The sequence below is a fragment of the Ochlerotatus camptorhynchus genome, unplaced genomic scaffold (genome assembly GCF_037179485.1).
Source record: "Ochlerotatus camptorhynchus isolate MF236.1 unplaced genomic scaffold, CSIRO-AGI_Acam_v1.1 ptg000023l, whole genome shotgun sequence".
Taxonomy (NCBI): Eukaryota; Metazoa; Arthropoda; class Insecta; order Diptera; family Culicidae; genus Ochlerotatus; species Ochlerotatus camptorhynchus.
Genome location: NW_027040515.1, coordinates 818,201 through 830,706, shown reverse-complemented (window position 1 = coordinate 830,706; position 12,506 = coordinate 818,201). Strand labels below are relative to the sequence as shown.

General features: G+C 38.9%; 2 protein-coding genes across 3 annotated transcripts in view; one reads left to right on the top strand and one right to left on the bottom strand.

Annotated features, from left to right (window-relative positions):
* LOC135706715 (guanine nucleotide exchange factor DBS) overlaps positions 1-12,506 on the top strand; it is a 435,434-nt gene that overhangs the window by 88,393 nt on the left and 334,535 nt on the right. Inside the window, exons 2-5 of one of the 2 annotated variants that reach the window (XM_065228382.1) lie at positions 1,268-1,723; positions 8,120-8,706; positions 8,767-8,882; positions 9,479-9,553. In XM_065228382.1, the coding sequence (XP_065084454.1) occupies positions 1,268-1,723; positions 8,120-8,706; positions 8,767-8,882; positions 9,479-9,553 (1,234 nt within the window). The remainder of the gene's footprint in view (positions 1-1,267; positions 1,724-8,119; positions 8,707-8,766; positions 8,883-9,478; positions 9,554-12,506) is intronic. The other variant, XM_065228374.1, reaches the window with a different exon arrangement.
* Positions 1-12,506, bottom strand: part of Asap (ArfGAP domain of ASAP) — a 480,120-nt gene that overhangs the window by 376,370 nt on the left and 91,244 nt on the right. The gene's annotated exons all lie outside the window — the stretch shown is intronic.

The following is a 12,506-nucleotide window of genomic DNA, read 5'->3' as shown; positions in this document are numbered from 1 at the left end:
ACGAGAAATATCTTCAAAGAATTTCAAATGTCTTCAAAATGAGGACATGTTTCAAATCTGGCATCCCTGACCTTTACACTCGCTACTTTGCCTTGATGTATGGGGCTCGGTGCCTTAGTGGTGACTGCTTTTGCTTTCTGAGAAATCTCAGGCTCCTTCGCATTCGGATCGATTGAATTTTTATTTTCTTCTTATCAAAGAGCTTTGAAACCATTGTGAATTGTTTGTTTCGTATCAACCTTCACATAACTATAATATAATAATTCGTGGTTGAAAAGTATTAGATTGCGTTCACTTACAAAGTTAAGGCTGGATAATCGTACGGCAATTTTGTTTTTGTTTTTAAAGTTAAATGAAAAATTTCCTTCATTATCATACCTACTTAAGCCATTAGCCACCAATCAATTTGAGTATCCATTCTCTCCGATTGCTACATGGCCTTCAGCTCAATCGCCCAGTAAGTCCAGTAGCCATTTAATTATCCGCTTCGTTTGCCTATACAACGCGTTTTAATTTCCTCCCTGTAGAAACTCTGTGTTGTTGGAAGATACGATCCGCGACGGGTTCGATTGAGAAATGAAGAGAAGAAATGCGCATCGGATTGATATATGCATAATAGTAATGCAGCAGCAGGTGGTAGTCTTCTGTCAGATAAAAGATGATTCGGCCCGTCCTGAGGAGATTGATGATCTATTTGCTTCTGGCATGTCCATAGCTCAGCAGAATCGTGTATATGTGCATTATATTCACATTATCCAACCGCGTGTGATGCGCTGATAATTGCCGACCACCGCACCACAACAAACCAATTCCAGCCATGCTCCTCGCTCAGTCAGTAGGGAAGTAAGCCAATTATCTCACTTTTATTACACGGGCGCGCGCAATAATGTGTGTTGTGCATGAGGAAGAAAGGCGTTTGTATACATATATGCTTCGACCCACCTGCTTCATGCATGGCGGTGTTACTTCTTGGTTCTTTGGGAAGGGGATTGCATCGAGCACTGCACGTTTCCAGAATCTAATTTATTCCACCCGTCGCAAGCCAAGCATCATTTCGTTGCACGCACTCCTCCCTCATGGAAGCTGTAGATTGAAAAATAATATACACTACTAAAAGCCGGTTTTCTCCGACAATCGCTTGGGTACTGCCCCTCCCCCCCCCCCTCGAAGTTTGTTTACCCACAACTAAACCCTACTGAAACTAGGAAATTGCTTTCTTTTCTAATTAAAAATCAAAATCTCTTTCCACCACCCATTCCCATTGCAGAATCTCAAAATCTGGCCAACAACAGCGGAGGAGCCAACAGCGTGGCATCATCCTATCACTCGGTGCACGCCCATAACAATCACCATCATCTGTTCCAGCACCAGTCGTCGGTCACATCGGTCAGTTCGGTGCAAACGGTGCTGAGCCAAAATCTGCAAAACTCTACCAACGTCAACAAGCTGATCGAAAACGTGTGCCAGAATGGGAATCATCTCAATATGAACGCGTTCGGCAGTTGCAACTCGCTGATAACGACGACGGGCCACGTGGTGGCACCCAGCGTGGCGAATGGGCATCCTCTGCAACAACAACAGCAGCAGCAGCAGCAGCACCGAAATGGTGGTCCCATTGGTAGCAATGATCAACAGATGAATTCCAGTGTCAGCTCGGCGGAGGAACCGCTCAGTGTGGCCGATGTGGCCGATTTGCTTCATCCGCAGTATGCGATCATTACAGGTGAGATTTTGTTTATCAGGAAATTTCTTTTCGTGCCAGCGCCAGAATGTAGGCAATCGCATTGGTGGTGTGCAACATTTTGTTGCTGCGTCGTGCGACAGAAATTCTGAATGATGCATTGTATTAAACATACACTGATCGAAAATTGGTGCAGCAAGTTGAATAGTGATATCCTATATTATAGCATATTTTATAGAATGTTTACGTTGTACCTATTCTAACCCTAATAAAAATGTTATGGTTAATTTGCTTAACGTGTTCGTGGTATCATCCAAACCATTTGTGGAATAGTTTAATCATTTGGGTTATCGTTCGTGTATGGTAATTTTTTATTAGGGAAGTTCAATGAAGTTTATGGAAACAGAATGGACATGATAGGTCCCGTTCCCATACATGCTGCGTCCGGTATTTTTGGATTTCAAATAGCTATTTCTGATGCTTGCTTTAAACGTTTCGGATTTTTTTAGATGGATCTACATAGAATACAGGGCTGGTCTTTTTTAAGGCCAAGTCACTAAAGTCACTTTCTTGTAATCAGTCACTATTTTCAACTTGTAAGCGTGAATTTATTTCAAGATTGATCATTCTGTGCTTTGTGGCATTAAATCGTCTTTCTCTATCTACAGGGTGTCTACTCATTTTTCTAAATAAAATTACCTGAGTTTTCCAGGTTTTTCCAGTACTTTAATGGATAAATTCCAGATTTATAATAAAAAGCTATTTTTTTCAAATGCGTTAAAAATATGTTATTTTTTGGTGGATCAAAAAGAACAGCAATTTACCCAAACATTTTTAAGACATGGCAATCAGTTTTAAAGAAGCAGCTTTACAATCAAATCCATTGATTGTTGAAATTTAAGACTTACTTAATTTGAGTAAGTCCAGGCTGAAAATACGGGAAACTTACTGGAAGCTTTAAGAACCTCAAAGCGGTTCTTTTAGCATCTGAAAATTTTCGGGAACTTTTATGGAGTTCCTAGAATTTCAGAATGTAGAAAACATGAGGGATATTGTGCAAATTTTTAAGAATTTCTAAGTACCTCAGAAAAGCTAGATCTAGAGATTTTTGGGGAATTTCAGATCTTAAGAGCAGTTTCCGTAGCTTTAGTCAAGACTTTTGAAGCAGTTTAAAGATCTATAATCGGAAAATTTAGAAAAATTCAGGATAGTTCCATGATGTGCTGGAAAAAAAAAAATCGAGAACCCATAAGATGTTCCGAGAATTTCAGGGAAGTACAGGGTCCTTCAGAGAATTTATGAAAACATCAGAAATATTTCAGAAACTTCACAGAAGTCCAGGGAATTTCAGGGAAATTTAAAGGTGTTTACGGGAATTCCATTTATTTCCGAGCACCAGAACCGATATCTTCAATAGAATTGAGAGCTTGTGGGAAGCTTCGAGAACATAAAGACAGATTAGAGAATCAAAAGGGCAGAGAATTTCTGGAACGTGATAAAAATTATATGAACATCCGGAAAACGTGAGAGTATTTTAAGCGTGTTATATCATGAAGATTTCAAGAACTTAAAAAACGCGAAGATTTAGCAAAATTGATTAGAGAAAATCAACGAATTTTTATTATTAAAAAAAAAATGAGAACTTTTAGCAACCAGTGATACCTTCAAGAAATTCCAGAGAACTTCTAATATATTTAGATACTTTTAGATAGTTTCATGATATTCAACGAAGTTCCGAGTACTTCAAGGACAATTAGATAACTTCAGAATAATCCCATTAACTTAAGCAAATTTGCAGAGGCTTACAAGAAGTTCCGTGGAACGATGGGGTATTCCATGAATTCTGTGATTGATCCGAAAACGTCAGAAGCGTCAGGGAAGTATGAAATGAAAATTTTTCGGATTATTAAACAAATTTAGAGAACTTCAGGTAACTATATATAAGTTCAGAGAAAATTAGTGATTGTTTATAATGGTTATAATACTTAAGGGAAATTTTCGAAACTTCAGGGCAGATTATTTAATTTCAGTAAAGTTGCGGATTCTTAAAAAAATACTGAAAATTCAGGGCAGTCTAGAGAATAATCGTTTAGACAAGAAAGTCTAGACTATTGAAGTAGGTATAAATTAGTGTCGATTATTTAAGGGAAGTTTCATGAACTTCAAAAAAATCTTAAGAACCTCAGTGAAAATCATAGAATTGTATTAATTATTTCGTTCTAATTCCATTAACATTGCGGGAGCACAAAAGTTCAAGAAATTTCCAGAGGCGTTGCGAACATCCGGCTAGTTTCTCAAACTACAAAAGAACTTCAAAACTTCCCTTGGAATTCTGCTCACATTGTAAGTCTCCTAAGAATTCATTGGCATTTCTCCTCACAAATTCCTTAGATTTCTTCTCATTATTTGATTGGCGAATCCTTCTGAATGTATTTTCCGAATTCCTTTGAAGATGTTCTGGAGTTATTCTCAGATGTGATTGTAATCCTCCTTTTAGTATTTTCAAGGAGATTCCAAGTACTTATGCTCCAGATTCGTTTTCTCCCACAAACACAAAATTATCCTCAGAAGGCCCTTGAAATTTTTCTTTGATGGAGTTGTGCTCCTCAGAAATTTTCAGAGTTTTCATTAAACATCATGGTTTCTTGAAAGTCTACTCAAAACTATCTAATCTAAAATTCCTTAGAACTACCTTAAAAGCTGATTGAATGTGATGTTTTTTCTGGAAAAAAAAATTCCCAGGGTTTCCTTGAAATGAGGTCCTTAGAAATTATAGTAAAATTCCACGGGCTTTTAAAACTGTGCATGGATTTTGAGTCCAGATTTTGGATTTTTTTTAAATGTTTAAATGCAGAACTAGTTCAAATTTAAAATTTCTAGGAAATAGGCATGTTCCAAAAAAAAAAGAAAGAAACACATTTCAAGCCTCTGTTTTTTTAATTAATTTGTCACTGAAGATTAGTCCACTGTCTATAAAGTTCAAAGTGTGAATGCAAATAACGAGAAAATTTAAATGCTTGAATTTTAAAATTCATTCTTTTCTTTTAAATATCCTTAGTAAGAAAATTATTAAATACTCTGAGCCTCCTAGGTAGTTTAAGGAAAAACTAAAATTTCCTGAGGATTCCTGGTTTTTCAGGTTTTAGCAGTTAGACACTCTGACTAATACCGTGGGCTTGGCCATAATCTTTCTATTGCATCTTTTGCTTTAAAGGTTCAAATCGTACATAAGTGTTAATGAGATACTTATTGAATAAGTCTGAAACATCAAGAATTTATTTTCTCTTAGGTCACTTTATAGTCACTATTTTTACAACTATAAGTCACTATTTGGTCACTTATTTCTATAACATGGTCACTAAAATCACTATTTTTGACAGCAGTGATCTCTACTAGCCCTGAGAATAGCAGATCGCTGTAGGAGAAAAGGCTCTAATGTTGACCTATGGATCTAAGATTGGGACCATCGCTAATAATCTGCCATTTACAAATTTTATCTAGATGAACGCGTCATTGCGACGGTACTAATGGATATTTTTGGTCGCTATTGAAAATTTATTCGATTGCTGAATTTATGTATAGGCCCAAATTAGGGGCATTTAGGCCGAAATTACATCCATTTCCCCTATATTATAATTGTATTGAATTTTATCTCGAAATTTGGCAGTAATCCATGTCTCTACCACTGTCCTTACGAAGTAGCTGTTGCACAATATATGTTATTGTAATGTCCGATCAATCGAATAATCAAACCACTGTGTTCAAGAGGCAAGAACGAAATGAATCTTTATTTCTCATATTTAAGTATCCTACACGATAACTAATATAGTAGTGTTAGTGAAATCGACCGTAAGGTCGTATCCCTATACACGACAGTTATGGTAAAAACATGACTGATAAGTAATCACATATGATCTTTCGACCAGCCCACTCATCTGCTCTCTTACCTTTGAAAGGAATTAAGATGAGTGCCTACCTTGTTTCATCGACCGAATAGCCTCAATCGAACTGAGAAGATGAAGTAATGGTCTGCGGGCATGTTGGAAATCATCCCCAATGCGAAGTTGATTGCTGCCAGCTCAGCAACATGAACGGAACAAGGTTCCTGATGTATGCGGAAGGCGCTAGAGTTTTCATTGAAGACACCGAAGCCAGTGGATCCATTGAGACGTGACCCGTCTGTAAAATATCTTTTCACGCTATTGACGTGTTGTTACTTTTCAGTCAAAATACGTGGGATAATAATAGTTCGAAGTTGATCTGGAATCTCAGGAATCACTTGTTTCATGGACAGATCATACTAAATTGAGGAACTGCTAAAGGTGAAGTGAGCATGGTCTGTAGTATACCAAGGAAGACACATATCCGAAGATATGTAGTGAAGGTAGATTCTCATAAATCGAGATTGTGTGTTCAGCCCAAGAATTTCTTCAAATTTGCAATTATAAGTGTGTTTGTTACTCCACATTTGATTAGTATCCTGAGAGAGAGCTCCCAGAAACGGTTCTGGAGAGGTGTTACTCCTGCCAGAACATCGAGACTCATGTTATGCGTTGAGTGCATACAGCCGAGAGCAATACGCAGACAACAATATTGAATTCGTTCCAATTTTATTAGGTGACATTTTCTTGCCGAGAGAAAGCAGAAAGTGCCGTACTCTAGAACAGAGAGAATTGTTGTTTTATAAAGCGTTATAAGGTCTCCCGGATCAGCACCCCGCCATGTGCCGCAAATTGAACGGAGAAAGTTGATCCTTTGAATCAAACCAGATCCCAAGGTACGTGAAAGACAATGATTGAGTAATGTTTCTGCCAAAAAGATTAAGCTGCATTTGGTCTGGGTACGGCTTTCGAGTAAACACTAAGAGTTCAGTTTTCTGCGGCGAGAATTTGTTTCCTAGATTCCTAGCCCATGAATACAAGTTATCTAAGGAACTTTGCAGTGGTCCTTGCAAGTCCACGGCATGTGGACTTCTTACGGAAACCACACCGTCATCTGTAAGTTGTATAAGCGTGCATTGTTCTGCCAAACAGTTGTTGATATCTTTGACATAAAAGTTATAAATAAGAGGGCTGAAACATTAGCCTTGGGGCAGACCCATGTAACTAATTCTGGAAGTCAGCTGTCCAAGGGAAAAGTTCATTTGCTTTTCTGACAACAAATTGTACATGAAATTATTTAAAATTCCAGAAGGTGCACCTCTGTGCAGATTGTCTGATAGAACAATCGTTGTACTGATGAATATATTGTTGTATCTCGATGGTTTTGACAGCGCAGCCCAAGCAATACCAGAGTGATCTATGCTGTACAATACACTCGGAGAACCTGCTAACAAAACAAAAACCACGCAAGAACGTTGCTGCTCAGATACAAAATAAATGAAGCTAGGGCGGCATATGTGGGTATAGTCTTGTTCGTTTGTGTTTTCCTGCTATAGTAACAGAGACCCTCACATGACTCATGCTCAAGTACATTTCTCCACCGAAGGTGGTAGCCGGAATGGAATATCTATTCGCCTGATCTAAGCATCTGGATGCCCAGTACTACCATAGAGGTAACTCTAAGACCAGAAGGTCCCGAAGAAACGAGCTCAACTTTTTGGCTCAGCTCTGGTACTATCTTCGGTCCTAAGCTAATCGATGCACCCCTCGAAACATAGGAAAATTTACGAACCCCTTATTTTATCTATAAAACTTTCTAAGCGAATCAAAACAAACATAGTGTAGTTCTGGAATTTATACTAGGATGGGTTTTGTAATCGATTTGCTTGGGACCAATAGGCTAGTCAAGTAGTGAGCCAATTTAAAATCGTTAGTTTCGAATCGATTGTTGGTACTACGGGGGCAAGCTTCCTGGTCAATTTCATTACCATTGCAATGCGAAAAGTGTCCTGCAGAAAGCCATCGCCATAGTGATTTCAGAAAGTAGCCAAAACTTCAAAGAACTGGTAGAAAACGAGATCTTTTTCGTAATTTAAGTACTGCATCCATTGTCGTTATCGAACTGACATTTGAATGGTTAGATTCTAAAACTATATGCCTCTGTTTTCGTTGCAAATAAAATCGGTTCCCAGAGGTACTTAAATGAAAGCCGTCTTCTCCCTCGTGTGGAACACTTGGTCTAAAGTTAAAGATTAACAACTTTTTATGCAAATATCACATCAATTTGCAGTCTTCGACAAAGTCGTTTTGTATAGTTTTCTCAATCCAAGTTCGAGATTTTGTGAAATTTGAGCAATATTCGGATTTTTGGTAAGCAAATGAATAGGATCATTCCTTTTCCCTTACATTTTCCCATACAAAGTTTCAAATTCTTTCGCAAATCGACCACATTCGTTCAAATTTTGCACAATTATTGGCGACCTCAATACGAATGTTAAAACTGTCAAAAAATCCCAGATACCAAATAGCTTAGAAACATTTATTTTTTTCCCTCCAGGTGGCCGCTCCAAAGACGGTTGTCCGCTGATCACCTTCCCGGACTACAACAACTTTCACAACCTGTCCGATCTAGACTACCAAAAACTGATCCTGTACCTCACCTCGGTGCCGTCCCTATCGGAGGCGGATCTCGGCTTCAATCTACTGATCGACCGGCGGAAAGACCGCTGGGCCGCGGTGAAGGCCGTCCTGCTGAAAATCTCCATCTACTTTCCCGCCATGGTACACTTCGTGTACGTGCTGAGGCCTTCGGGTTTCCTGCAGAAGGCCATCTCCGAGGTGAGCAACAAGTTCTTCAAAGACGAGTTTCGCTTCCGGGTGGTGGTTTGCGCTACGCTGGAAGACCTGCAGGAGTACATCTCGCGAACCCAGCTGTCCGGCGAGTTGGGTGGAGAGCTAGTCTATTCCCATCACGATTGGATCCAGCAGCGGATTTCGTTGGAAAAGTTTTCCGGGCTGACCAATATGATCTCGTGCAATTTGGATGCATTCATGAAGATGATTCACGAGATGGAGTTCCCGAACTCGGTGGAAGCTACGGAGAAGCTAATCGGCGAGCAGGGTGATCAGTATGAGAAGTTGAAGGTTTGTTGATTGGTTTGTTTGTTTTGGGAGGGGGAAAACTAATGGAAGTCATATTTTTAGGAGGACATTATGGCCGCTGGCCGGCATGGAGAAGTCCTACTGGAAGAGATGCGTACCAAAAAGGAAACCGACAAAGAAACGGTCGAACGGTTCGGTAACATCAGCTCCATTGAAAGGTATGTTGTTTTGACTTCTTTTTTTAACTAACGAGTTCTGTTAGAAAACCAATAGCTTACTGTTAGGCTCGAAAAAAAAAACTAACCTTAATATGGAATGCTGACTGTTTCTTTCCCTATCTTCTGTTGGTTCTAATTCCTAACAAAAGGAGAATGAATGTTTCCTTTCCTGTTACTATTGCTAACAATTTTTCTAACTAGATCGGTTCTAATGTGTTAGGAGCCAACGACAGTCGAATACGAGAAGGTGATTCAAGCTGAAAATGTACATTTTTTTTCAAGTTGCTAGAACTTCAGCTTGAATCACCTTACCTAACCTAGCTTTAAGGTTTAGTTTTTAGTGTTTAATTTGCCTTGCACTGGTAATTTTTCCCAGAAAGATTATCTGAATCAGATCGGAAAGATGTGTATTGATTAACAGAATAACAAAATAATATTCCACTCATTTCGGATCAAGATCAAGGAAAACAGTCGCGTATCGTCTCCATCGATTTTTGCTGTAGTTTGCGTGTTGTACGTTTCCTTTTTTTTAAATTCCATTTTTTTTTTCGATGATTGTTGTTGCTAATGGTTTTCTCCCATGATGCTTTCTTTAGAGCAAAGCATTCGTTGCTTGTGAATGTGAAACCCTTCATGCTAATGTCGCAGTTACAGGCCACCCGGCGATTCATGTTAGTATTTTGTCCATCTTCAAATCATTTTCAACATTTTTCAATCATCAGTCAGTGCTTAGCTTGCTTCATTTATCGGCATTAATTTTTTTTTCTAAATGCTTTACTTTTTTAAATTTTCTATTACGACGGGTGCAACCAGTTCGTTTAGTTCAGTGTGGTATGTTCCTTGCGGTAGGCAACATGTGTATCACATTGCTTGCAGAGTGCTACATTGTTTTATGTTGCACGCAGGATGTCTCATCAATTCAAGACACGGACGATGAGATCAACTTAAAATTGAGTTGACTTGGACTCAATTTTGCAAAACGTGGATTTGCTCACAAAGTGCGTAGAATTTTGCAAGGTTTCCAGGAAAGCTTCTCGAATATGAGGAAAGTCGACGAATATTTTAATCAGCCTAGGAGTATACTAATATACCGAGTGAAAGCTCACTCGATTTTCCTGCAATGATTTATAAGGGTTATTTTTTAAATTATTTATTTGACATGTATACATTTGTGTTCGAACATAACATGGTGTCTACTATCTGTAAAACCTGAATGCTCAAGGAAGTTTATTTTTCCTGGAAAAAAAACTGTTATTTTCAGGGAATTTTATCATTATTAGTCAGAGAATTTTCAAATTCTCTGAGATTTTTTTAAGAAATGAATCCATTTTATAATGCAAACGTTTTATTTTCCTCGTTATTTTATTTCAGTCATAGAACTTAATAGATCTTTACCCAATTTATCTTCAGTAACAACTAAATTTAAAAATTAAGAGGCTTGCATATTTTTGTCTGTTTTATGTTCTGGAACATGGTTATTTTCCACAAATTTGATACTTGAACAATATTTTTTGAAATGCTGGTCTTTAAAATAATTATACTTGGAGACATTTTCAGGAATCTGGAACGAAGATAAACATTTACCAACATCACAAATTTGAAAACAAAAATCAACCAAGAAACAATGTGCAAGGCTGATCAAGGGGTATTCAACTCTGCACACCTAAATCGGTACCGAGTGATTGAGCTGTGCCGAAAGCTGTGCTAAGCGCTGTGCCGAACATGTCAACCAAGGGTCAATCAATCAAGGTGTCAATCATCCATGAGTTTGGCAACCCCGAAAGCTACGACTTTTGTGATTGTGTTTACATGCTCAATTTTTCTGATGGATCATGTCAAGCAATCAGCTTCCCTTCGGGAAGTGGAAGAGGAAGTAAAAGCCATAAAACACTGTATAGAAAATTGAACCCGTCCACCAGATTCCGGATGATTCCTTGCAGATGTACAGAAACGAAGGCGTAGCTTGATCAATGACGGATCAAATTGTTACCTGCTGCATATCAAATTCTTCCCGATTCTAGGAGCAACATCCTCGAGCCAGTTTTCAATAAAGCCTCAACATTTTTTTCAGTAATGACCAAGGCCTTACAGTTGACCGATCGGTAGGCAGCCCATCGCACTGAGGACCCTTGATACGAGCTCGTTCTACAGAAGGATAGTGACAGCGATGCATCTGCAAAATAACCCGATCTGGTGACGGTGATGTGCTTGATATCGGACTCGTGGAATAGAATAGAATGTAATTGGATTTGATCCGTTCCAATAAATCTTATGCTATTGCGCTTAGGCAATCGTACAGCAGTCCAGGTCTGATGGAATATGTGGAGCTAATACGTATTGACATCCCATGACAGTACTGGAACTTCTTTCAAAATTATATGGACATCCATATAAATTCCTGTGGTTAACCCATTGAAGTCCATACCAACTGAGACTGGCAAGAATAACCGAGAGAAACGTTTTCACCGTGAAGCGATACTCGTAATAAGGGCCGAGATTGTTTACGTGGCCTTCCAAATTAATCATCAAAGGCAACTGGTGGGCATTTTCTCTATGATTCCATCCTCAATCGAAAACGTGTCGGTCGGTAAGCCCCAGTTTGGGCAGCTTCTTATTTTCATAGCATTACCCAGCCAGACTTCTTCAAAAATTCCTCCGCAGCCGGCTTAATTTTGAGTTGCGTTGATATGTACTGCGAACGTGCATTGGTTTTGTTTTTCATGATTATGGGATCCAACCAGTCTGCGCCATTGGAAGACTCAACGACTTCGCCGATCGCATTCCGAACTGTACCGTCGTATTGAATGACCAGATCTTCCAGACTTTTGACAAATTGTCGCTGGAGGTAACCCGTTTCAGCCGTCTTGACTGCCGTATTGACAACACACTCTCAACGGGTCACGGTTCAGAGAATACTTATAGATTTTTTTCGAACGATCCTCGAAACCGGGTAGGCAACGATTGGCTAAACGTCAACACTCAACAGTGATGCCGTTTTATATTATATTGTTTTTGTCCTACTTGTCAAAGTGTGCTCTATCGTGCCGAACAATGTTTCGGCACTGTGTGCAGAGTTGATTACCCCTTGAAGGCTTATGGAATTTGATTTGAATTTTTAAGGAACTCATTCCAAGGGAATCTAGAACAAGTCATCAGTAAGGCAACAAATGCTGTTTGGATAAGTAAAAAAAAAACTTTTGGTAGGAAATGGGGACTTAAACCTAAAATGATCCACTGGATTTATTTGACGATTGTAAGATCCAGAATAACCTATGCATCATTGGTTTGGTGGCCTAAAACCAATGAAAAATCAGCTCAGAAGAAGCTGGGGAGTCTGCAAGGACTAGCTACTCTCTCAATAACTGGTGCAATCAGCAACATAGATGCTCTGCTTTATCTGCTTCCGTTGCTTCAATTTATTCAATTTGAAGCCGAAAGGAGTACATTATGGATCCGACGGTCACAGCACTTCCTTGAAGGTGATCTTAGAGGACATATGAGCATCCTAAAAATGTTCAATATTGATTCTCTTGGGAAGATTGGATGAAGAAAGAATATCACTTCGATCGTCTTTAAAATGTAGCAGATCCGGATCGCGATTTGCGGGAAAATGGGGGACCAATC